The sequence below is a fragment of the Podarcis bocagei genome (genome assembly GCF_964188305.1).
Source record: "Podarcis bocagei genome assembly, chromosome: 3".
Lineage (NCBI taxonomy): Eukaryota > Metazoa > Chordata > Lepidosauria > Squamata > Lacertidae > Podarcis > Podarcis bocagei.
The window spans coordinates 63,623,772-63,651,233 of NC_138127.1; the positions used below are offsets into that span (position 1 = coordinate 63,623,772).

The following is a 27,462-nucleotide window of genomic DNA, read 5'->3' on the forward strand; positions in this document are numbered from 1 at the left end:
TGAAACACTCCTTTTTGCCATACACAAGGATGCTAAAACTCCCAGCTTTCCCTAACTTAGCTTGGGCCAAACCAGACGAGACAACACAGATGCCTGTAACTTCAGGACAAAAAAACAACACCTAGGGAGGGGAGCGGGGAATTGCACAAATCAAAAATTTGGAGCACGGTTTGTTTTAAGCATTTGTTCTTTATTTTTTAAAGAGAGAGCGTCGTTTAACTCCGGGCGGAACACCGGCGAATGGGCAGGAGGCGGTTTCAATTGAGGGCCCGCCGAGATCGGCTTTTCTGAGTGGCTGCTTGTCAAATGCTGACAGAGGCAGTCCTCCTGAATCACTCCGGATTGTGGTCATGTGCTGCAAGCCCTCGGTGAGCCGCCAAAGAGGAAGTGCGGCTTGTTTTCTTGCTCGGAGTTCCTCGGCTGTAGGAAGATGAGAGGAGGAGGAGGAGGAGGCAGCCGAAGCAGGAGGCCAAGTTAGCCGGGGATGGAGGCCCTCGAGTGGAGGAGCTCCCTGGGCAACGACACCTTCCCCTCCACTCTGAGCCCCGCCGTGCCTCCCTATGTGAAGCTGGGGCTGACCATTGCCTACACGGTCTTTTATTCCCTCCTCTTCGTCTTCATCTACATCCAGCTCTGGCTGGTCCTTCACTACCGGCACAAGAGGTTCAGCTACCAGACGGTCTTTCTGTTCCTCTGCCTGCTCTGGGCGTCGCTTCGGACGGTGCTCTTCTCCTTTTACTTCAGAGACTTTGTCACAGCCAATTCTCTCAGCCCTTTCGCCTTCTGGCTGCTTTACTGCTTCCCCGTGTGCCTCCAGTTTTTTACACTGACACTGATGAATCTTTACTTCACTCAGGTAAGGAAATGACCATGTCTGGATTGTGCCAGGACTGTTGTTTTTTTGAGGGTGGCATTCAACTAAGTTGTACATGCAGAAATCATTCAGAAAGTCTTAGCTTTGAAATGGATGGACATGACTAAGTTATTAATTTAAGTGGGCCTACTCTGAGTAAAAGGTAGCCGAATCCCACCAGAGCACAAAAAGAGAGTTTCTCTGTTGTCTCTGAATCTCAGGAAGGGGGAGAAGCAAAGATAGCATTCCTCATGCATAAGAGCTTAGCATTGAATGAAATACCATAAGACATCCTTGTTTGGTTAATATAAACTATAGTTCAACTTGTCTTGATTTTTCATACACCCAGAGCCATGTTACTTTTACACAAACCTTTGTTGCACACTTGTAGTAGTCAGTAGAAGTTGTCCTTGTATTGGATATGTGGGGGATACTTTAAAAACCCAACATGAAATGCTTAAGCCGATCCTCAAATAGATACTGATAAGGAAACGAAAAAGGAGGGAGGGAAACTGCTTCCTCATCAAACTAAGCAGGTCATCTGATTTTTACCAACAAAACAAAGTAAGGTTTTGCAACTCACTCATGTTGTCTGTTCAGCAAAGTGTCTGGATCTCAGTTCTGTGATCTCACTGCCATAGAGATGGGTTAGTATTAATAAAGCTAGCTATCAAGAGATCCAAATCTCTCTGGCCATTTATATTGATTGCAAGAGTTATTTTTGTTTTGATTTCAGTCCTGTCAAGCGATAACTTATTCAAAAGTATGTGCAGGAAAATTCTTTCAGAGAACTGGTGTGGCGCAAGGGTTAAGAATGGAAGCAATAAGCCTGCTCTTTTTTACCTCTGCCAGGAACTTGCTAGATGGCCTTAGGCAAACTTCTCACTGTTTTCTCAACCTTAGTTCACCTTCTGGCCTATTTTGCAGGACTGTTGTTTAGAGCTAGTGAAAGAAATGCATGTGAAGTGAGCTTTAAATACTTGAAATGCACTAATACTAAGCATTATTACTTAGTTCCATTGAGCAATTTGATCATTTGGACCAAATATTTAGTACTCAGCAATATTTTACTTTCCTTTTTCCTTTTTTTCTTTATATACAAACACAAGCAGGAAATATAAAATTATCAGCCTTTTAAAGAAGCTGGGCAGAGCAGTTGCAATATTTTATTAAAAATGCCATACAATGCAAAGTTTCTACAGGCTTTGAAATCTCAACTCATTTGGGATATTATTATTATTAATTTATTATTTATACCCCGCCCATCTGGCTGAGTTTCCCCAGCCACTCTGGGCGGCTCCCAATCAAGTGTTAAAAACAATACAGCATTAAATATTAAAAAACTTCCCTAAACAGGGCTGCCTTCAGATGTCTTTTAAAAATAGGATAGCTGCTTATTTCCTTGACATCTGATGGGAGGGCGTTCCACAGGGCGGGCGCCACTACCGAGAAGGCCCTCTGCCTGGTTCCCTGTAACCTCACTTCTTGCAAAGATGGAACTGCCAGAAGGATCTCAGTGTCTGGGCTGAATGATGGGGGTGGAGACGCTCCTTCAAGTATACAGGACCGAGGAACTCACTGAATGGCTTGTGCAGTGTTCCTTTACAAGCTCGCTTGGAACAAAACTTCAGTGGAGCTTATTTCCAACATATGTGCATAGGATCAAAACTTTATATTATATGTTATGTATAATATAATGTAACATTATTTATTTTTTAATTGCAGTTATTTAAATACCTCCTTCCAGGAAGCAAATCCTTCCAAAGAAGATTATAAGTAATATAAAATTACATTTTTGAAAAACAGAATAACCCTGCAAGTCTTTTGTTGAATGCAGATGAGATATTATACTGATAAACTTAAAAGAAGTAGCACACAAAAGCTAAAACACTGTTGTACCACCCCAATCTCTGAGCAGTGTGAGTTTCCAGGGGTTCCAGGCACTTATCAAGGGTCTGTGTTTCCTTTAGGAATGAAGCACAGTAGAGACTGTGGTATATAACACATATATACAACCTGAGCCTATGAAGGAGGGGTTCATAGGATTAATGCCCTGAAAGGGCATTGTTTCTGCCATAACCGCAGCCTTGGATTCCAGCAGAAATCAGCATGGCTCTTTCTCCAGCTTGTTGCTTTTCTTCTGCAACAATGTACCATAACTCTGCCTTTGCCTGTTGAGGGAGGGGCTCCCGCCCATTTGCAGTCTGAACTCCTTAATCTCCCATCAGCTCACCAAGAAGCTAGCTTTGCTATCTCCATAATTTAGACTGTTTGATTAGCTTTTAACACTTGCTAGATGCAGGAATCTGAGGAGTCTGGCCTACAGCTTAGCACCCCAATATCATAACAATAAATTTGTGGCAGATTTTGCTTCTACAGAAAAGCCCCCAATAATACTAATAAAAGAAGAGTTGAGAAAATAGGTCAACCTTTGAAGGACTACATAAAAGAATTGCAAGATCCATGATAATAGATCACACACAGGCTGCAATCCTGTGCACACACTTAGTTGAAAGTAATCTCCACTAAATACAATAGGGGTTGATTCTGAGGAAACAATACCCTATTTGAGTGGATGCTTCAGATTCTATACAGGAGGTGGCAAGTTTGGCTTGTAATTCAACATGTTGTCAAAGGGTGCCCTGTTAAAATCACATCTACGTTGTCACAGAAGACAAGCAAGGGCAAGTGTGGAGAGGGAGGAGAAGAGATCACTCTGTCCAGAGGCAACTTTCACCCAAATAAAAATAAGAAAGGCTTCAGATTGGTTATGCCTCACCATGCATGACACCCAGCCTCTTGGGTGTGAAGGAAAGTTACTGAATACTAGCAAAAAAATATAAGTTTGTGGTTGGACATGTTGTAAAGAGAAAGCCCATAATATTAATTAGGATAGCTGAGCAGGAGAAATACATTAGGTAATCGGTTGAAATTATGCCAGTAAACTAACATGTACAAAGCATCGGCAAAGCAAGAGGCTATCTTGGACCTCATAGTACAGCTTTTGCCAGCCTGCCAGTTGTTTTGGGCTACAACTCCCACCAAGGCTGGCTGGGGGTGATGGCAAATGTCCACATCAGGTGGAGGGCACCAGGTTGGCATGTTAGTTACATGTACAATACCACTGAGCAAGAGGAAAGAAAGAGGAACTCCAGTGCAGTGGTACCCAGCCCGTTTGGTACAGCAGCCCACATTTTAAAGTTTGCCCATTTCATAACCATTACTTAAGCCATCCAAGAAGAATTTCACCATAAATCCCTATTGATGTGGAATTTGTTAGAATGTTTATAGTGCTTACATAGTTATTCACTGTTGTGCTTATGGGAATGTAATAACAACCATCTGATTAAAGGATGTTGCTTCATGAGCTATAAAAAAATCATTCTGAACACATATGATTACGTAAGTGTGCAGTCTGTTAAGGGCATTGAGAGTTATTATGAGACCCCTGTGTCCCTTGCAGAGCAACAGTTCCCAGAGCGGTTTAACAGGAAACCCTGTGAGAGGACTAAGGCTCTCCTAACAATCACAGATAGTGGGAAGGACAAAAGCCAGAGTTGAGAGTAAGCAGTGATGTGGACCAGAAGCAAGCAGAGAAAGAGAGCCATCCCTGATTTCTGCTGCAGTCCAAGGCTGCAACTATGGGAGAAATAATAGACTTTTGGGGTGTTGATGCTGTGGATCCCGCCATCATAGGCTCAGGTTGTATAGTAAGTGCTAGGAGCCCCTGGAATCTCGCAACATTCAGAGGTTGGGGTGGTGTACAACACTGGTGTCAAAAGTCGGGATACGTGTTTTCTGGAGAAGGGCCAGTGAGTGAGGTGTGTCTTGAGTCAAGCTGGATGGAGGAACAGCAGCATTCCTGGAGCTGTTCAGGTTGATGCTCCAGCTGCAAATCTAGCAACAGGTGGAGCAGCAGAGCCAGCAGATTGAGTGAATTATCCAGCAGCGAGACCAGGATGAGACAGCGGCAAGCAGAGTGGGCAAGAAGGCTCTGTGGAAAGGAAAGCGTGACTCCATGCGAGGTGAGGGCCCTACCAGAGGAGACTCTACATGGGGTTGAAAGTGACCCAGGAGCCCAGCTGCAAGGCACATAGATGGAAGGGGTGGCCGAAGAGATCCAGAGTGTGGATGGGCAGGACTGTAAGCAGTCAAGAGCTGAAGGCAAGGGGGAAGAAGGGGTGCAGCAGGAGGAATTGGAGGTGCTCCCACAAGAGGTGGTAGACTCTCCTTCCCTGGAGGTTCTAAAGCAGAGGTTGAATGTACACCTGTTATGTATGATCTATCTAACATTCCAGCATTGCAAGGGGTTAGACTCTCCGGGTCCCTTCCAACTCTGATTCTATAAAGACACCACAGTCTCCACTGTGCCTCCTTTCCAAAAGGAAACACAGACTCTGCTTAAGCACCTCGAACCCCTGGAATCTTGCACTGCTCAGAGATCAGGGTGGCATGCAACAGTTATATGCCAACAAAACAAAAAGTTGTAAGAGGAATTCATCATACCAGTTAAGGATTAAAGTAGTAATTATTTTGGTTTTACTTTCCTTGTGGGTCCATAAGCTGGGAAACACGGCTCTAGTGCAAATCCTTCAGAGTCCCTTCTTGCAAACTTTTCAGGATGGAACCAGATGTTTTCCAAATATGTGTCTTTGTTGGTAAGGAGGGTTTTGGAACTTTCTGTCCTTCTCATTTTTCCTTGCAACCTCAGCCTCCATGACTCCCCCTTCCCACATAATTATATTTATAGTTTTGGAGCCATTGGGCTGGGTTAAGAGCTTGGGGTGCCGGGGGGGGGGTGAGAGAGAAAAGCTGGAAGAGATGAACACTCACTCCTGCCTGCCACTTCTCTCCTGTAGATTCCCTGTTTCACCCCCATATTAGGTTTACAAATGGAATGGAACTCCATTTTTGCTGCGTAATATGCCTTTCCACTCTGAGTCAGAGTGCTTCAGCAAGTCACTTCCATACAAAACACAGGATTTATTCTCAAAGGAACAGTTATCTTGATCCATTGGGTGAGATTCACTGCATAATACATCTTTCTAATTAGGAACAAAATTGCATAACCCGTCTAAGGATTTCATCCTTAAATAGTCTAAGATGAAGGAGCAAAGACACTTGTTATTTTCAGTTTTTCAGTATAGGGCATATGGAGGCCATTTGACTCATCCCCCCATGGCTTTGTTTTGGTCTAGTCGCCTAAGGAAATTGTCTGTCTGTCTGTCTGTCTGTCTGTCTCACAGACGGAGAGAGGAGAGGGAGAGAGAGAAGTGTGTGTGTGTGTTTGTTTGTTAACCTATCTTTGTGATATCCAGAATTGCCACAACTAGGCCTGATTTAAATATTAAAACCTTCATTTTAATCTGATCCTCCTCACCCACTACATGCACATCCTATGTTTCCATGCTAATGGGTCAGAGCCCAGTTTAAATGCAACGCCAGGTGTATGCAATAATGCTTGAGTTACATTCTTCCTGTACACCCAGTGTACATTTTATTGGGTCTTAGATATGCAATAAAGGGTACCTTAACTGGAGTAGTGTCCTAAAGGCTGCTGATTTCGAAGTGAATGGTTTTTGTTTCCTGCTCAGTGTTTAGTCTCTTTCAGCTTAGCTAGTGATCCTGAGGCCAGGGACGCGATTAGAAGGTTGGCGGTTCGAATCCCCATGACGGGATGAGCTCCTGTTGATCGGTCCCAGCTCCTGTCCACCTAGCAGTTCGAAAGCACGTCAAGTGCAAGTAGATAAATAGGTACCGCTCTGGCGGGAACGTAAATTACGTTTCCGTGCGCTGCTCTGGTTCGCCAGAAGCGGCTTTGTCATGCTGGCCACATGACCCGGAAGCTGTATGCCAGCTCCCTCGGGCAATAAAGCGAGATGAGCACCGCAACCCCAGAGTCGTCCGTGACTGGACCTAACACTCAGGGGTCCCTTTACCTTTAGTGATCCTGAGATTTCTCTGTCTTCTCTTGTCATGTGTAGCTTTTCCTCTTTGCTCTCAAAATGTATCTGCTGTCAGGCTGTGTTTTACACGTAGTTAATATGGAATGTGGCCGTTACTCAGCACAAAGGGTGCTTTCATATATGAAGTATGAATGGCCTCTGTAGCTCCCTCACATGCAAATGCCATTGGAAAGTCGATGCAGAAGCAAGAGTGGAAGAGAGGCATTTGTAATGTAAATGAACATTCTGGTCTACGTAGTTTTTACATTTGGATTATACATCATTTATGTTAAGTCTTGTGTATCAAAACACCCTTTTGAAAGAAAAGATTGAAGGTATAAGGGGATTAATGATTCCCACCCATGAATAATTCTCCAATTCATTTCGGAAGGAATATGAAACAAGATACAATCCTGGATATCTTGTCAATTACTATCTGTATTATTTGGATATACAGTGGCCACAGTTTGTTTAACTTGTGTTTTGTAATTCTGTATTGTATATACCTTTCCTTGCACATGTTTACATTCACTGATCACTTTCATTTTATTGTCAGTTGTGTTCTTGTGACATAGGTATGTGAAGTGTTGTTTCCACATCCTGATTAGTTCAGTGATCTTCACAGGGGAAAAGAAAATAACGTTGAATAAAGTAAACAAGCAATCTGTGTATTCTTATCAGTTGTGTTTGCAACACTTGGAATTATGGTGATTCCATCAGGGTAATCACATCTTTGACTTTTCAATGCTTATCCTCAAAGAGAAGTTAGCAAAGGTATTTCATGCTAGAAACAAGAAATAAGAATGCAAATCGGTTCAGGAAAATTCTTTCTGTAAGTATTCCTAACACATGTTTATACCATGGCCAACACATACTGGTATTTGATGCTGAAAAGACTCGTTGTTAAGATGTAATCTACCAGATGGAGCTGAAAATCTTTACAACTTTAAGCAATTTGATTGTTTGTGCCAGCCATATTTAAGCTACTTTATGGGACTGCAAACCCTGCTTTTCATTTTGGTACGAAGAAACTGAAGGCTGGTTTACTGCCCTAGGATATGGTGGAGGGTGCTATCCTGTCACCAGTGTTTTAAAATCAGATTCAGCTGTCAGTCTGGTCAGCTTTTATATGTGGAATAAAGGAACCACCATCTTGTCTTTCACATCAGGCTTGCGCCATCTTGGGATAACCATGGGCCACCCACTATTTCTCAGCCTGGCCTGCCTCACGGGGATAAAATAGGGGGAAGACACCCTTTATGTTTTGGAGCCTAAGCAAATAGCATATTGTGTATCTACACAAGATGGGGCAATTATAAGTATCAATGCCCATTGTTTGGTGTTTACATCACCATATGAGTGCAAGAGAAGACGTGTGTACTTTTTCCAAGTGTTTGCTTATTCTACTTCCTGCCTCCCGGTTTAACACTGGAGAGCCATGCTCTTTTTACAGGTGTGTTTAGGCTTGGACTATTGAGATTAGCTGTGAGCACCACATTTTTACAAGGATGAAAACAAAATGGAGATGAATTAGAGGATAGTGATGAATATGAGTAACAAGTTTGGAACATATTAGCAAGTTTGTAGCATGTGGAAAAGGTTAAGAGGAAGTGGCACAGAATATATTTAGATCAGAAAAAAATGGGGAATGTGCCAGTTCTCAGGTCTTTATGCATCCAGGTCTTTAAACACACTTTCTAGGGAGTAAGCCCCAGTGAATAAGCTGGGACTTGCTTCTGACTTGCATAGAACTGCACTGTTAAAGGCTTCTATTTTGAACAGCGGAAGGGAACCCATCTGCTGGACTGCAGCTCCCATAATCTCTGATCATTGGACTATGGTGGCTGGGACTGGTGGGAGATGGGATCCAACAACATCTGGAGATTCCCCACCCCTGGTTTACATTAAGTGTTTTTCTACTAGGGCTGCTTAGGGATGTTCACACATTACAATAGAAGAGGATAGATATGCACTATATACTTCCAATACAGTTGTTTGACTCCCATCCCCATCACTCCTAACCATTGCCTAATGGATACCACATTGGCTACTCCTGCTGTTAAGTATTTAGTAGGTACCTACTTTAACCCTGACTCCACTATTTTCTACCATGTGTCCACCTGGTGTGGAGAACACAGACTGAGGGGAACCACAGTGATCAGGTAGCGATCACAGGGACGCGGGTGGCGCTATGGGTTAAACCACAGAGCCTAGGAGTTGCCGATCAGAAGGTCGGTGGTTCGAATCCCTGCGACGGGGTGAGCTCCCGTTGCTCGGACCCTGCTCCTGCCAACCTAGCAGTTCGAAAGCACGTCAAAGTGCAAGTAGATAAATAGGTACCGCTCTGGCAGGAAGGTAAACGGTGTTTTCGTGCGCTGCTCTGGTTCACCAGAAGCGGCTTAGTCATGCTGGCCACATGACCCAGAAGCTGTAGGCCGGCTCCCTTGGTCAATACAGTGAGATGAGTGCCACAACCCCAGAGTCGGTCACGACTGGACCTAATGGTCAGGGGTCCCTTTACCTTTATCTTACTTTAACCCTGACTCCACTATTTTCTACCATGTGTCCACCTGGTGTGGAGAACACAGACTGAGGGGAACCACAGTGCTCTCAGCTGCTTCTTCATTTCTGCAGTTCACACAAAATTAACAAGAAGGATGTTTAGTCATTTCACTTGTTACAGTGCAAAAGTGGGCATATGCTAAATATATAACAGGCACTTGCTTTTTCTACTTTTATGTGTAAAACAGCCTAGAAAAAGGACAATAAGCATTTGGGTTTCAGCCAAGCAGGCTGAAATTGCTCATCAGGAAATACCTATGTTCTGTAAAAGCAGCTGAGCAATGGGAAATCAACTTACTTGGGATGCAACAGAGGGCTCATCGATACCATCATTTAATGTGTCAAGTAAGCTTTATGTGCTTCCATTAATTCTTTGTTGTCCATATGACATTCTGCTCTTTGTTCTCCTTTTTGGAGGATCTCAGGTATTGGAAAATCCAGACAAAGGGACTGGAAAGTGTGGGAAAGCAGTGATTTGGAGAACATGATATAGAAAATGGAGATACAGGAAGCTTAGTATCCACATTAAACGACAGTGTTCTCAGTCCCACAGCCCAGCAAACTTCAATGAATAAGCCAAGCTTGCTCAGCAAGGGCCCATCTCTATTAAAGGGACAAGAGAGTGCTCACAATATTTGAACCTTTAATTGTGTAAGTATAATATGCACTTTCATTTTTATTACAGGTGATTTTCAAAGCTAAATCAAAATACTCACCAGAACTACTTAAATACAGGTAAGAAACACCTTTCCTGTAAGGAATAAAAGGAAAAACAACCGTTCATTGCTGGGCCATATTGTAATACATCTCCATAGGAACTGTATTCACCTGCTAAGAGAAGTAATAATTACATGGCAACATTTTCTTGAGAGTTTTAGTGATTCTGAGGCACACTTTAGTCTGTTTATTGTTGGCATTCATCTGTCTCGAGAGACCATGGAGTGCACCTCTGGGGATGAAGTTAAACCACTAGAGATTCACAGTGCCTGTTGTGGCTCCAGAGAATGGTAACTTGTAACTGCTATCTCCTGCACTGTTTTTGCTGTAGTAGCACAAGCCTGGGCAGTGCGTATGGAGGTCCTGGGCTGCCCAGATGACAAGAGCCCCCTCCCGGCCTTGCTGATGTGGCCCAAAGGAAAGCAGAGCAATACGTTTGGCACCAGCTTAAATGCAGGAGTTGCTGGAAGAAGGTGTGCAAGACACCATCCCACCATCTTAGGGACTCCACTCCTGAATTGTGTAGGGTTTGTTTCTTAGCCTTCTCTTCTCCCGAAGGGATCCTGCAACGTAGCAGGTAACACTTTAGCCTACCGTGCTTTGAAATAAGTGTTGGGCTTTTCTTTATGCATAGTATGTGCAAGCAACAGCAATGACCATGAGAGGACTGGAGTTAAATCTTGAAGGCCCTGAAATGCCCACATAAGGATTTTTTAGGCTACCACGAGCCTTGCCTCAGAATCAGGATGCCTTGCTTTTCCATGTCATGCCAGTTTTCTCACCCTGTGCCAGGATTCATTAGGGAGGATCCTAGTAGAAGCTGAGAGCCTGGGGAGAGCTTTTACACATAACACCTGGTCATACGCAGTTATTAAGACTCAGGAAAGACAGGAGGGAACCAAGAAGTTGCTTGCATTGAAGCTGAAGTTAATGTCCTCCAAGTTTACCTCTCCAAGTGCACAACCCCCTTGGAAGTGGGGTAGGGTATCTGTAGCCCTTCATTTGTTGTTGGACTACAGTGCATGCATGTAGCAAAATAGGTATGTGTGCATTGATCACCATTTGTTAAACATAGGTATGAAACATGAAAGGTGTAAAGTGTTTTCCAACTTGAAAATATCCACGGGTAGAGGTTGCCTTGACTTTCCTTCATGAGAGGCAACTGTGGTTCTGTTTCTCTGAGCAAACATGGTAAAGTAAGAAAACCTTCCGTTTCTGTATTTGACAGGAGTGTTTTTAATTCATGGCTTAAGCATATTGTTTGGATGTGTTCACAAACACATGTTGTACTCTGCCTCTCCCTACCAGAGTTTTGAAAGTGTGCGATGCTTAATCAGATTTCCATGGAACAAGTTCACAGGCTGTGGTTACTGTGCAACCATTTAACTACTTACTTTCCGAAGTACAAATGCTGCAGTCTGTTCAGGATCAGTTTCAGCAAAGAATGCCACTTTTTTAGTACATTTAAAACAGATTGCTGTTTTTATTTCTATATCTCACCTTCTGATGAGTGCAAGGTGGCATAGGTAGGTCTCCCCACCACCAAATTTGTCTTCACAGCAACCCTGTGAGGTAGGTAAGGCTGAGAGTAAGTGATAGGCTTGCGATTCATGAGCTTCATGGCTGAGTGGAGCTTTGAACCCTGGTCTCCTGGGTCCCAGTCCAACACACTAACCAGGGGTAGACTTTGGTAATATGGCACCCTGAGTGAGGTCAAAATTTGGTGCGCCCTGCTCCAAATATTTATTATTTTCACAATAATTACTTTGAGTACTTTGATTAGCTACCATAATAATAAATAATAATAATAATAAATTACTACTACTACTACTATTACTACTACTATGTAAACGGCCTAAACGGCCTCGGTCCAGTATACCTGAAGGAGCGTCTCCACCTCCATCGTTCTACCCGGACACTGAGGTCCAGCACCGAGGGCCTTCTGGCGGTTCCCTCACTGCGAGAAGCCAAGTTACAGGGAACCAGGCAGAGGGCCTTCTCGGTAGTGGCACCCTCCCTGTGGAACGCCCTCCCACCAGATGTCAAAGAGAACAACAACTACCAGACTTTTAGAAGACATCTGAAGGCAGCCCTGTTTAGGGAAGCTTTTAATGTTTGATGTATCATAGTATTTTAATATTCTTTTGGAAGCCGCCCAGAGTGGCTGGGGAAACCCAGCCAGATGGGCGGGGTATAAATAATAAATTATTATTATTATTATTATTATTATTATTATTATTATTATTATTATTATTATTATTATTATTATTATGTGCCCCCTTGGCTCAGCACCCTGTGCAGGGAAACCTCCTGCAACACCCTAACTTTGGCACCACACTGGTTCTGTAGCGTGTTGGACTGGATTGCCTTCAAGGTAACTTTCCACTCCAACAACCTTTGGTTCTCTGTGGGTAATTTGAATCTATGGTGATCAAGTGACGTTTATAAATGGCAATAATGTCAGTTGCTAAATACTACTACTTTACCAAACGTTGTCGTGCAGAAACTTTAATAATGGCTTATCATGTACTGCACACATGGCAGCATTTGCAGTGGGGAGTGAGCAGGCACCTGGTGGGCGAATGACAGTGAGATGTTGAACACAAGAGTCCTGTGTGCTGTGTGGCTTGTACTGCTAGACTGCTGTCCTCAAGTGAAACGGAGAACTTGGTCCCATCACCAGCGTTGCAGTGGGATTCCACTGCCACTTTGGTTGGCTTCTGTACATGGAATTGTGTGTTTTGGCGGGGGATGGGAAATCTTCTCCTTTGCCGCAGGCAGCAAAATGTATTAAACCAACTTGTATACACACCTTTAAAGCACATTTGCGTCCTCAAATAATTCTGAGTATTGTAGCTTGTTAAGAGTTGCTGAGAATTGTAACTGTGAGGTGTAAGCTACAGTGCCCAGAATTATTTGTGAGAAAGAGTGTGCTTCAAAGGTATGGTATGTGCCTTAAGCTAAGGAACTATTTTGTCATGAAGAAACAATGAAGAGTTTCATAGCACCTTAAAGACTAGCAAATTTATTTATGGCATAGCTTTCAGGTCTCCAGTTCCCTTCATCAGACATGACAAGTTTTATCTTGAGTTACGGGGTATACATGGGGAGTGGGGGTGGAGAAGAGGAGAGTTACAGATTGTAAGATCAGAAGGAAATTAATTGTTGAAAAAAGGAGCTTCAAAGGAAGATTACATCACGAAACCATTGAATTACAATGAATCTACCAAAAGATTCATTGCTATCACTTGTGGCCTGAATTTTAAAAAAGAAAATCACACAGCATGAATTAATTAGTTTACCAATGCCAGGATGTCTGTGTTTTAAACAATTCCTTTGTCACTGGTAGCTGTTAATAACATAACTATCACCACCTGTACTTTCTGCATTTAATTTCCTTCTGACCTCAATGTTTACAATCCCCATCCCACGAAGCTATGTGCCTTTACAGTATTCCTATAACTCGGGATAAAATTTCATGCATCTGATGAAGTAGACTGTAGTCCACAAAAGCTGGCCATTTACACTGTTATGTACAGCCCAATCTCTGAGCGGAGAGAGATTTCAAGGGTGCAGATCATCCTTTGAGTTGGGTTTCCTTGGAACGAAGATCATTGGAGACTATCATGTCTTTTATTTACACTGAGCATAAGATGGGAGAGCTCACAGCCTTAACTTGTAGCACCCTGCTTGTGGTTAACGCTTAGCTGGAATGAAATATTCAACGCAGCAATAGAGAAATTAAAATAATAATTTATTTGTCAGACAAATAAATGAGAGACACAGTGGTATATGGATACCAAAGCTCTGCCCACTCCAGCCCTGATGGCCAGCGCTTATATTCCCTCAGCCCAGCCCCCTTGCTCCTCCTTTGGCTGCCTCTGTCCAATCAGCCTGGTTGAAATTCCTATTGGCTGTTTGCTAGAACCAATCATAAAAGATACACCCATTTCCTATTACCTTTTATGGGAGACAAAGAGCTATATTCCCTTCTATCTATAAATGGCAAACAAGTAGCCATATATCTTACATTTGCCTCAACCAGGCACCTTAATTACCAGATAACCTTTGGCCCCTGCTGCCCTATTACCCTACTCACTCTAAAACAGATGGCTAAAACAGATGGTGCATGGTTTTTAATTTTTATCTTAAACAGAGATCTTGGGTTCACCTGCTCACACACCATCAATGAAATAAGAATCTAACATAAGAATCTAACATTTCTTACTTTCTAAATCCTTTGCATAATTACATTTAAGCCAATATATTTCATACATAACATATATAGATTTTTAAAAGAAAAGGAACTTAGTAAAAACACTTTCGGTTTACAACCCTTCTTTCCCTAGCCAGCTGCTGTTTCTATTAGCTCTTGCCCTTTTTAACCTTATGAAAATATGACTCGAGTCTTCTGTTAAACAATAAAACTTACTATTTACCAACTCTTAATTGTGTCTTTGCAGCTTGATTGTATTCTGTAATTTGTATGGTCAGTGTGACCTTTTGCTCCCAGCCTGTAATTTCCTTTTACAACCCTGAGGCGCTCGTCTCCTGCTTATAGATCAGTGGGGCCCTGTTTAGGAAGATAAACATTTGCCAAAGCACCCAGCTGGTTTCTGCCTGGCATGAGAGATACAAAACATTTACAAATATATTTTTTAAGCTCATTTTAAAAATGCAGGTCTTCATCAGATGCCTCAAACTCTCCAACAGATCTTCAAACAGTGAAGTCTCTGTGTGTTTCCAGCTCTAGAACAGACTGGCTCCTGGCCTACCCTTCGACTACACCCAGGATATCGCCACCTGCCAAGTGAGGGTGGGAGGCCTGTTCCCTACTTTTTGAAACATCATTTCCTAGTCATTTCTATGGCAGCACACCTGTATTTGGCCAACTCTTTTTAGTCAAGCAAAAAGATGCTTAACAGACTTGCCTGTGGCCATTAACAAAGAAACTGGTTTGACCACTTCTACAGAATCCCATCTTACAGATACAGATACAGAACCACAGGCTTGGTGAGGACCCAAATATTATTTATTATTATGTCTGTCCTGCCCCTCTCAAAAAACCTGGGGCAGCAAACATCAAAAAGTTAAAACTTTAAGTATACATTCAGTATAGGGTGGTATACTAAACAAACAAACAAACAAACAACCTCTGAAAGTCAATGAGAGAGATGCACCTTTCTCACCTTATGAGGGACAGCATTGTATAAATGAGGAACCACCACTGAGGAGACCCTGTCCCAGATGCCATCTATACCACCACCACCACCCCAATCCTATAAAAGGACATTTGTTAGGTGCCATAAAACTCTTCATTGCTTATGTGCAACAGACTAACACAGCTACTCCTCTAGAAATTGTAGTGGAGGGTATATATTCTTGGATAACCCTGTGCATTTTATTAACACTTGCTAAAAAGGTAATCATTTAAAAAGCAATGTTTTCCTTCTCCCCATTTAGGTTGCCTCTTTATCTCGTGTCATTTGTTGTCAGTCTACTTTTCCTCCTGGTGAATCTAACGTGTGCCATACTTGTGAGAATAGAGAATTCAGAAAGGAAGATCATTGTATTGATCCGGGTTGCTATAAACGACTCATTGTTTGTGCTATGTGCCATCTCGCTCTCCGTTTGTCTCTACAAGATTTCCAAGATGTCCTTAGCAAATATTTACTTGGAATCCAAGGTAAAGTACAACTTCAGACATTTGTACAACTTCTGGGGGAATTGTATCTTTGTGAGGAAAAGTGAGTGGTATACGTTGAAGAACAAGGCCCCATACATTTAAAGCAGTATCATATCACTTCAAACAGACATGGTTTTCCCCAAGGAAGTATCTCTAGTTCTGTCCCCACAGTATGTGACTCATGAGAGAAAAACCCACTGTTTTTTTCTGTTAACTCAATATGAATTTATGTTCATTTTATTAGCTTTAGGCTGCAGTCCTTTGCACACATACCAGGGAGTAAGTGCCATTGAATGCAGGGGGGCTTACTTCTTTCTGATGCCACTCCCCTCATTGCCTAATGGTAGAAGAAGGCTACTTGCTTTCCCTTTTGCGACAGCGGAATTAGGCTCAGAAACGACATTGTCCTTAAGTGCTTATGTTTTTACCTTAATTCTTGCCCTTTCCCCCATTAGTTGGGGAAAGTGATAGGGATTCAGAAAAACAAAATTCATAATATAATTCTTCTCAGTTCATTTCCGTAGCAAAGGTTATGGGCAGTTATCTCCCTTCCTTCTCTTCATTTCCCCTCTCTTCTTTCAGTGTTCCCACTTGTCTCTTTTTATTCAGATGTCGGCATTCCATCCCATGGGTATTTAATAGTCTGATGAGCATACCTGCTTTCCTTCCTGATCAAGACCCACCAAGACTCATATTTGGGAACTTTTAGAAAAATGTCTCTTGTTCTGCCAGACAAATGCCACAGGCTGACTTCTTGTTCTATGTTGGTGCTAGTCCTTCATGCTGATTTAGTTTCCTATGGTAATTTGGTTATTTTAAAGAATTTTATGTAATTATTTAATGTGCTTAGTCTCCCTTTAATAACCCCAACTGAACACAGTGGGGCTTCCTTCCAAGTAAACATCGCTTGCTACGATTTATTTGCTACTGTGCAATCCTATACATTTTTGATCAGGAATAAGTACTATTGATTTTTTTCCTAGGAAAGTGTGCACTGGATTGCAAATCTTCAGCATAGATGTTACTGCTTTGCTGTGACTTCTGGGAAATAAGGGTGGGGCTTGTCTGTGAAAATGAATTACCTCATGAAACCACCCTGTGGTGACTTGCGCACAGCACACTCTTTTCCAATGCGCATTTCCATTTCCCCCTCTCATTGCTTGTGCCTGTTTCTATAAGGGCAAACAATACGGTCCCAGGACATGTTTTGAGGTACATAAGGCCTGCACCTTGTAGAAGCTAAACAAGTTTGGGTATGTTAAGTGCCTGATCAGGAGAGTATCTTGGGTTCCATGATGGAAGAAAGGCAGGATATAATTGGAAAAGAAAAAAATATGAATAATCAAAGTGAAAAACAGATTCACACATAGTTAATTTCCTCTTCCAAAAACCTTAGCCCAGGGGTCAGCAAACTTTTTCAGCAGGGGCCTGGTCCACTGTCCCTCAGACCTTGTGGGGGGCTGGACTATATTTTTTGGGGGGGGAGATGAACGAATTCCTATGCCCCACAAATAACCCAGAGATGCATTTTAAATAAAAGGACACATTCTACTCATGTAAAAACACGCTGATTCTCGGACCGTCTGCAAGCCAGATTTAGAAGGCAATTGGGCCGGATCCGGGCCCCAGGCCTTAGTTTGCCTACTCGTGCCTTAGCCTGACTGAGTTATGGTTGGGTAGTTATGAATAAGAAATCCCTGTTTAGTGATGTTACAATATCTTTTCTTTAAACAATTACTGCCACATCTAAATAGGTTCTCTGCTTTATTGGATTCTGTTTTGCATACATATTATGTGTCAGCACTCCTGTATAAATAATTCAGAGTGGCACTGCAGCTGGTTGAAATAATCCACCACCATACTCAAATGTCCTGGTATCACATCAATGCATTTCAGCACAAAAAGTAACAAATCAGGGATTTGGGGTCATAACACCACAAGTGGTAAATCTGTCGGATATTTGGAATATACAGTGTTCGCTCTTGCACACATGCAATTTAGAAAGTGATATTTTGGATATTACTTCAGCAGAAGCACAACAGAGCAATGATCCTTTCTTTGCAGGATTTCTGTTTGGTTTTATTCCTTCTTTCATGACACAGAAATCTACAGAAATCAATGAACTGGCTGCACAGGGACCGACACATACACCTTTCCTCCATGGGGCTTAGGGCTGGGTTCATGGGTGAGGGCTACACCATTCCCAACAACATTGTGAGTGAGGTAGTTAAGGCTGTGCATGTCTGGGCCACGGCTCTCCAGAGAGCTTCATGAGCTGAACGAGGACTCAAATCCAAATCTGTATAAGATCTTAGGAAGCATGGTGTTTATTAGGTTAGAGAAACTGCAGTGTAAAAGGCCACATAAAACTGCTCTGTCTCAGTTGGTTAATTTGGGGAAATACCATACTGAAAACGCCAGCTATATAGTTCCATTTTTAGACTTGGTTGTAATAGGATGGGAAGTTTTATTTCAGCTTGTTCCTCCCAGACTACCATAGCAACAATGTTTTATCTCTAATGCAAATATGTACATAGCAATGATTTCCTCTTTTAAGTGTCGTCTGCTGTGTGTAAACTGTCCCACCACAGCTTTCGTGATCCTTTTTCCTGATTTCAGTTCCTTTAATAATGCCACAAGCTCTTGGATCAGCAAAGTGTCATGTGCTTATTTAAATGTTCTTGGTTCAGACAGACAGCTTAAATGTGCTTAAATCTTGGAAATTAGACTAGATGGGAATAAAATCTCAAATACTAGAAAGATATATCATCTTAGATCCAACCCAACATATAAACAAACATCAAAAGTTGGTCTATATAAGAGAGGCTGTGATCCTGTGCACACTTTTTTGGGACTGAATTCCACTGAACATGATAGGACTTCTTACTGAATAACAATGCATAGTATGGCACTGAATTATTATGAGAACTCAGCTGCAGAATGTGGGTAAGTATGAGCACTATTCATCTGACAGTACTAAAAGAAACTGTAGATTTAAACAAAACATCATATGGGATGGTCCTAAGTAACTTGATGTCCAGCTATGCTATTCTCCTAGAATCATGGCATTTCAGTGCTCACTTTCCAAGCCCAAATTCAAGTATACTAAGATGTGTGTATTAATCTCTCCTTTAGGGTTCATCTGTATGCCAGTTAACTACTGTAGGAGTGATTGTTATACTACTTTATACATCAAGAGCCTGTTACAACCTGTTCATTTTATCGTTTTCTGAAAACAAGAATTCTTTTGATTACGACTGGTACAATGTATCTGATCAGGCAAGTACAGTACTTTCCTGTGATATCAACATTAAAATCATTCTTGCACTAAGATATTTGACTGCATAAAAGGAACGACCCTCTCCACCCATTTATCTGACATGCATTGCAATTAATAATAATTTGCCACAAAGGGTTCTGCTCACATCAGGCTGTGCTCGGTCTGCAAGGTAAGAAATTTTTGTGCAGATCTATATGTAAGCTTTTAGATATCAAAGTTTTGTAACCTTAAAAAAAAGAGGCTACAGAAGCTTAGCTGGAGAGCCATTTATATGTAGGACTCATTTATATGCATTTTGTAGTCCAGGAATGTGATATAAGGAGGAGAGTAAGGCAGTAGAACCACTTTGTCCTGCAGAAAAATAATGAAATTATCTTGAGGAAATCTACCATGTGCATCTGCCTGGTTTTGGTATGATGACTTCATAAAAAAATAACCCATGGAAAAGCCTTAAGAAAGCATTCCTTTTAGGCTATAAGAAGCTCTATCTGCCAGCAAGTCTTGTCTAATTGGGCTTTAGATTTTACAGATTTCACTGGAGCTACTCTTATAATTAAATCATCACAGGATGCCCAACCAAGTAGTAGCAGCAGCAGCAGCAGCATGGTGCAAGCTTCATTTGGCTCATAGGCAGAAAAGGAAGAGCTGCACTTGTCTGCCCCTTGCACATTTTTTTAAAAACTAAACAACTGGCATGCTTTCAAGTGACACATTTCGTATCACATGTAGTTTAGCCCCAATTGTGATTCATTCCGAGAAATCCAACCAGGTCAGTTTATCCACGAGTGACTCATGGGTATAACCCTTCCAGCGTGACTAAGAACTAGGCCAAAATTGCACACTGTGTCTCTCATGTTATAAGTACATCCCCAAAACAGCTTGTGGAAGAGTCCATCTACTTAGTTCAGCATGTTTAAAGTGCCCACTGGTCATGGCATCCTGACTAGTGGGATCTGCTGGTCAGAAAATCCCTCTGAAACCTGCCTGCCTGCATAGATGCTGGTTTTTTGTTTATTTGGGCCAAGAAAATTGTAGATGCATCTAGGCCATCTCTGATGCCCAGAGATGTATTTTATCCAGTTGATTTTCACAGAGAATGGTGAAAGAGTTGCATTTCTGCATGCAGAAATGTTTTCCTTATGCATTCTGCAATAGATGGAGGTTGTGGGGTTGCTAGCAAATGCTGAATTTAGTTGTACATCTAATACATATTTAACTTTAATTTTGCAACAGGCAGATTTGAAATGTCAGTTGGGTGATGCTGGATATGTTGTATTTGGAGTAATCCTGTTTGTATGGGAACTTCTGCCCACATCCTTAGTGGTGTTCTTCTTCCGTGTCCGAAACCCTACAAAAGACCTAGTAAGTTATATTTTCCCCGCATTCAACATATGCCCACTTCTTGATATTCTGTTTTTTTAAAAGAAAATGCCTCTACTGTCCTAGCAATGTCACATGTCCCTTCTAAAATCTGAGTGCACACATTTATTGATCAATACAGACACCACCCTTTGTTTTTGCATAATTATTCTTCCGCTCAGCCCATTCGGCTCTAGAGTCATTAAAGGCAATTATTTCCTGATGTTAGGGGCTCTCAGCTTTGGGGGAAGGTGGCACAGGGTTGTTGGCTCAAAATATCTGGATTGCAAATATTTATGATAAGGAAGGATTTGCTTGCCTCATTCTCGATTTATTGTGACTCACTATGAAATCATTTAAGAATTCATCTTTTTAAAGTTACATTTAAAGCAGAAGTTTGCAAAATGTTATAAAGGAGAGGGGACAGATCAGTGTATAGAGCTTCACTTTATTTAAATCAGATTCTTGTTTTGCATATTTGTGTTCCAAAATCTTTGTATGTAACTGATGTAGCCTTTTTTACTTTTTTGGTATTTCCCCAGGCTGGAAAATTAGGGAAATACACAAAAACATTTGTTTTTGAAATCAAAGGTTCTTTAAAAATTAAGATAAAATTGGGGGGGGGAATCATTTTCTCATCTTCAATTCAAATCCTAAAGATTAGCCTGCATAACCATATTAGAATGCCAGCTACCTCCTCCCACCTTAAGGCTCTTACAAGATGCACCCCTTGCTTTGTTTATCATTGAGCCTGATGAAGTATTATGGAGAATTCTAAAGCTTGCGTACTGTTTTGTGATACTTTTTGGGCCAACCACAGTATCTCCCAAATATGGATTTTGGAATTGGATATTCTGGAAATTAGCCACTAGAGGAGAGTAATAGCCAAAAAATTAATAGTAATACACTGTACTATATATGTGACTGGAAGTTTATATAAGTACATAGCAGAGCTTTGTTAACAGGGAATTAAATGATAGTTTAAACTGCAATAGAGACTCCTTTGACTAAGTTTGTATTTATATCTTCTTTAAAGTCGATCCTCATAATTTAATTTTTTTTTAATTTATTTTTTCTCTGATGACACTATACGTTTCACAATGTGAGACACTGGGTGAAAAATGGTTTCCTCTCAAATATAAGATGACAAAATGATGCCAAGCTAAGCCAGTTTCTTCATGATAACAATGAGCAAATATAATTCTGTGGCCATTTTAGTATGCCTTTTTTTAATAAAAAAAATGACAACACTGGTATCGTGAGCATACTAATAATAGCTGTTGACTAGAAGATAGTTCAGTTGGTAGAGCATGCAACTGTTAATCTTGGGATTGTGCAACTTTGAGCAAAAGATTCCTGCAATTCAGGTGGTTGGACTAGATGACTCTTGTGGTCTCTTCCAACCCTACAATTCTCTTATTCTATTAATTTGGGCCCCTGTATTTAGTTAGGGACATTAGAGTTCAAAAAGAAATTGCAAAGATTCAATGTCAAATCTGATAACAAAAGACGAGGTAATTTGGGTATGTCTCAATGTAGAATGGGTGGCTTGTTAAATCAGACTGTAAATTAGAACAGATAAGCCAGATCATTTGCTTACTAATGATACTCTCATTATGCTTTGGAAACTTTGCAAGACTTAACTTTATATTGTCTGTTCCTGTTCACTCCCATCATTTCCCTCCAAGCAAAAGGAGAAGGAACAGAGGCTATATTCAGAAACGTTTACCAGAAGGCCAGCATGTAAATGAGTGCACAGAAATGTGAGACAGGATAGGAGAAAAGTGATTAGAATTTTCTGCATTTCTCTTTAAAGACAGATGCCAAATCACAAAACACAGCAACGGGAAATGGGTGCAATGCAAAATAACTTCTCTTTCATCCCTAGACAAACCCAGGAATAGTACCAACTCATGCGTTCAGTCCAAGGTCTTATTTCTTTGACAATCCTCGCAGATACGACAGCGATGATGATCTGGCATGGAGTATATCACCGCACAGTATACATGGCAGGTGAGGCTAACTGATGAACAGAGCCAAAGGGAATTGTGCCCAGTTATGGCAGAATTCTAGCTTTGGTAGCTTATGTGACTGGAGCAGAGGTAATTTTCAGAATTTCCCCCTTTCTCCTGCAGTTCCTCCTAGGGTCCTCCTAGAACAGAGAGGAGGGGCACAAGGGCTTACAGAGGGAAGGAGTAATTAGCCTAGGCTACTTTAAAGAGCCTTCTGTCAGCAGAGAAACACAATTGTACAACACCCATTAATTTCAAGGGGGATCTATTGATTTCAAATGTTCTACTTGGCTGTATTATGCCTAGTATTTTGCCACAATAACAATTTATTCTTTACAGTATTCTGCCACGCTTCTGTGACGCCTAGCTTCTATCACTCAGCTTTATGTGTGATTCCAACCTCTTTCTGTATACTCCATGAAAATTTGAGTTTCAGTCCCCAATGCCCTGCATTATTAAATTGTACAGGACTGGGAGACACCAGAAGAACAGGAATTACTTCCTACAATTCATTATTCTACACAAAGCTGGGAAGACAACCAGCTAAACAGGTTATAAATGCCACAAACATGCAGATAAGTTATTGTTGGAATCTTTATTAATGTGTCTCATCAAAATATGTTGCGTGTAAATGAAAGTTGTACTCAGATTTAGTTTCCAGTACAATTGGGGATTGTCAGCATAGAACTCTTGATGACCTGGATTAACAGCTAAGTATAAAATTTAAGCCAAGCCACAGTGTTATGTTCTTGTGTGATCCTATGCCCCTCTAGCAAATTCCTTTCCAGCTGCAGCAGGAATTCATTCCAGGAACCACAGGATTGCAGCAAACATGTCTGCACAATTCCTCGAACCAAAGGCTGTCTAGTGCCTGCTTAGAACTTCACAGAAACACATGACCTGAAATATTGTTTTATCGCCTATATTTTACCAAGTTAATTTCTCTTTAATTTTGTTTTCTAGTTTCTCCCCCGATTACTATGACTGGGGACATCAAACCAACAGCTTTATACCTCACATTGGATCCGTGCAGCAGGATTATACAACAGAGATAGAACGACCAAGCCCTATGTAGCACCAAACCAATGTTGATTTTACATCAGCAATAAGGCACAAGTTACAGGGGCATAGCATGGCCCATGGAAAAACATAGGAGTAAAAACAAGCTATAGGTTTACTTAGTTAAACCATACAGGTTTACCATAGTTATATTTTCATTCCAATATGCCTTGCTTATGATGTGATCTTGCAAAGATTTGCACATGTACTTTAATTATACATAGGAGCACTCCTACTGAAGTCACTGTGTCTCCTTTTATAATGAAGACAAAATACAGAGGTGTTATTACAAGACTGCAGCTTAAGAGAAAATATTTGTATTCTGTATTATCTATTTTTATGTTGGAAAACTACTGTTAAAAATTTATAGCCCTTTTCTTATATTGTCACTGTTTATATGTACAGAAATAGTTTTGTGTCTCATGTTGTAATGCATTCAGTAGGATATGATGATGATGATGATGATGAGTTGTGACCATCATACAAACTATTTTGGCAATGTTGATATAAAAACATTTTTAAAATACTCCTAGTTCCAACAAAATGTTCATTATAAAAAGTCTAATATTACTTGATGCATGTATGGAATGGATGACAAGTAAGTATTGCCAATTGTGATTAATGAGAAACTGCTAATTTTATATTCAGTTTCTTGGGATCCTACCATGAGGAAAGAATAGACATAAAATAAAAAGCTTCCACGATACCTATGAGCTCAGCATTTGATAGGAGTTCATCATTTGATATAAGCAAACAACAGATCTGTATGTAAGCTTAAGAATAAACACTGTCCAAGTCTTAATAGAAAACCAAAAGTTTTATTAGTATTTATCACTGTATATAGTCCAGAGTCCATTTTTTACCAGTATAAGATATCTGTCCAACATTACTTGTGTTTGTCATTTCCAATTACTAACCATGCCTCTGCCAATATTTTTCATGAGTCAGCTGAACACCAAGTGATCATCTAAAGATCAGGTACCATATTCAGTTCTTTGCCTTTTATTGGTAATCCAGGCTTCATTTGCATTTTCTGTTCAAAGTTGCAGGTACATTCCAGGGAAATGGCTTGGATCCAAAGCTATACATTGGCGCAAATTACATTGTATATCTGTACAATGACACTTTTAGACAGCATATGAAAAGTGCAAGGCCCATTTTTGAGAAGAGATGGCAAATGGAGTGGGGTAATCTTTGTCCCTCATTTAGGAGAATGTTTTGTAAACGAGTAAACAGATGTATTAACAACGGAATTATTGTTCCTAGCAGGATGCAGTCTTAAAGAAAATGTTACCACTTCCTTCATTAATATCTACTTCAAGTATTACTCGTTTGATCTAGTGAGTAGAATGCAGACCAAATAGGTAGCCTGTATACCACAGCAACTGAAAAAAAATGAGGCGATTGGGTGAAAATGGCTTAGTTGACTAAGCTCAATAGGTACAATATAGGAGCCTGCTTTTGCCCAGCTATAAATAAGAATATCAAAGTTATAGCTACCCTATCCTCACATACAAAAAAAGCTGCACCAAGGAAAGATGATTCTTATGATCTAAATTATACAAATTTGCTCTTTTTGCAGAATTCATTTTGCTTCAGGCACAGAGTCGGGAACTATACCCACAAATTGAAAGACCTGCTTTAGCCCAGTAGGACTGTCAAGTTCTGATTTCAGTCACACGGGGCCCCACAATAGGACCAGAACCAAACCAGGTAGACTGGGGTATATCTGGCAGAATCTGGCGCTTACTGAGTTTCCAAACCTAGCTACTATTTAATGAGTTTATTTTCCAGTTAAGTGTGCATCGAATTGCTGAATTGCTGCCCACGTATATTTGGAACTTCATTTTTGAAGTCAATTACTTGAGACATTCATTAGCAAAGAAAGAACAGTATGTTTGCAGCCCACTCAGAACAGTCACATGAAGTGCCTGTTCTCTCACTTCGCCTTCGCCTCCATCTAGACCATGCCTGCAGGACCTGCAACAGGCAAACAAACATGGTGCCAAAAGTCACCGCTGATAGCCTACAAGGCAGACAGTAAAACTAGGAAGCTTAGAGGCCTTCCTGGGCTAGAAGCTATAAAAGCCTGACTCAGTGCATTTATCAATCAAGTGTGCTATACTATTCAGTACAATTTTGGTATAAACTTCTCACTTGCCCTACAAATAAAAACCACTAACTTAGTGTTTTTGTTACAAACAGCCCTTTCTTCCCCTCATGTTCAGTAAATTAAGACTGTAATCCTATGGCCCTAGAAAAGCAGTCCCTGGGGCACATAGAAGGCTGTGTACACACTCCCATTGAGACTGCATCCAATGCGTTTCCATCACTGGTTCCCATCACATAAGCCTCAAGCCATATCTATCCTGCCGTTTCTTATGAAATGCTGCATTTCCCACCAAAGTAAATTTGATCAGAATTGAGACAAAGAATGACCTACCTGCAGTTAAAGTCTGTAATGTCTACAAAGCCTACATCATTTCTCCCTCTCCAGTCTAAAGGTAGAACTCTGATATCGGAGGGGGAGATCTGAGGTTGAATTCCTCACCCCGCCATTATGATACAATGGCCAAACTGATGTTAGATCTATAGCATTAGTAGGGCTAAATGTGATGGGGGGGCATGCTACAGAAAGACTGGGAAATGGCTTGGATCCAAAGCTATTCCAGGGCTCTGACATGTTCCCAAAGCAGGGAAAGATTTAGACTAGTTTAGGAACCAGTCTAAAATTTCTCCTGTCCCCCCCCCCCACTGTTCTCAAACAATATAAAATGGACAAATAAGGGTCAGAGTACTCCTCGGACTTCGTTTTTGTCCTGCTCATGCAGTTAAAACAGTTTTCAGATTCTCCCTCTTAGGGTTGCAATGCAACAGCTATTTTTCAGTGTTTTTTCTTTATGATTAAAACAGCTTAAAATTATCTCTCACAGAATATATTTGTTTATTTTATGCAACTGCATCAGTTTTGCCTCTCTGCTATGCCTGTGCAGATATTAAAAACCTTTCTGGGTGATTACATATGCAAAGTGAAAATATGAGTGTCAGACGACAGCACAGTGTCCTCCAGGTCCTATTTTTGCCAGCTTATCACACCACAAGTTTGCAATGAAAATATTAACCTGTGCCTTAGCTCTTTGGGGCCCAGCCACCAGTGTATTGATGCAGCTGTGTAACCTTCATTCGGCAATTGCTTATCTGCACCCAACTGATTCTATATCCACTCCACTCCCAATTTTGGATGGTGGACAGTGGGGTAGTGTTCAACATAGCACTAAGCAAATTGTTCCATCAGCACGAGGATTTCTCCTTGCCCATCTCTTCTCCCTACATGACCCTTAAACCTGTTCGCTACTCATACTTCCTATGTTCACCACCAGTTAATCCAGTAGAAGCCTTTGTGATCTTAGCTGTACATAAGTGACTTTCCAATCCAGCCTTGTAATGACTACAATCATTTTTTTGGATTCAGCATTATACCTCCTTGCAAAAAGACAATAAATTACCCAATGCTTTCCATAGTCAGAGTAGCATAAGTGGGAAGAAGTGACATTTATTTGAACCTGAATTTGGAGAACTTACATTTGACCCTTGTCTATTTAAGCCACTCCTGCCAACAGAGCACCATTTTATTTGACCTTGTTTTGCAAGGAACTGTTTGCAAACAAGCATTTAAGCATTTTCATGCCCTTGTTGTTAGGTTGCAACAAACATGCACCAAGAAAGAGCTGAAGATACAAGGATTGTGGGCAGACCAGCATGTATTCCATGATAGCACAGTAACATTGTAAATTAGGATGCAGAAATTATGTAACTTGAAGGTTGGCTTCAGAATTTCTGGGTGATGCTTGGTACACCTCAAACAAAATGCAGCAAACCTTATTACTAGCAGGTCAATATTTCACTAGTCTTAACAAAAAAAAAGGAAGCCTCACTACTGGTTTCTACGATCACTAACATTTTCAAGATTCTTCTACAATCATGAATAT

At 41.1% G+C, this 27,462-nt stretch overlaps 1 protein-coding gene and 1 long non-coding RNA gene across 2 annotated transcripts; one reads left to right on the plus strand and one right to left on the minus strand.

The window, feature by feature from the left end:
- The first annotated feature begins 353 nt into the window (after window positions 1-353).
- GPR137B (G protein-coupled receptor 137B) lies at window positions 354-23,511 on the plus strand. Its single transcript, XM_081187914.1, has 7 exons — window positions 354-856; window positions 10,046-10,095; window positions 15,541-15,763; window positions 18,899-19,046; window positions 20,281-20,405; window positions 22,291-22,415; window positions 23,378-23,511. Exons 1-7 carry the CDS (start codon window positions 485-487, stop codon window positions 23,487-23,489), a joined length of 1,155 nt encoding a protein of 384 aa, XP_081044040.1. The 5' UTR covers window positions 354-484; the 3' UTR covers window positions 23,490-23,511.
- A 758-nt stretch (window positions 23,512-24,269) lies between these two features.
- Window positions 24,270-26,355, minus strand: LOC308583713. Its single transcript, XR_014006369.1, has 2 exons — window positions 24,576-26,355; window positions 24,270-24,541 (listed from the first exon to the last, which is right to left on the minus strand). It is a non-coding gene; the product is annotated as an uncharacterized lncRNA (long non-coding RNA).
- Window positions 26,356-27,462: the final 1,107 nt, after the last annotated feature.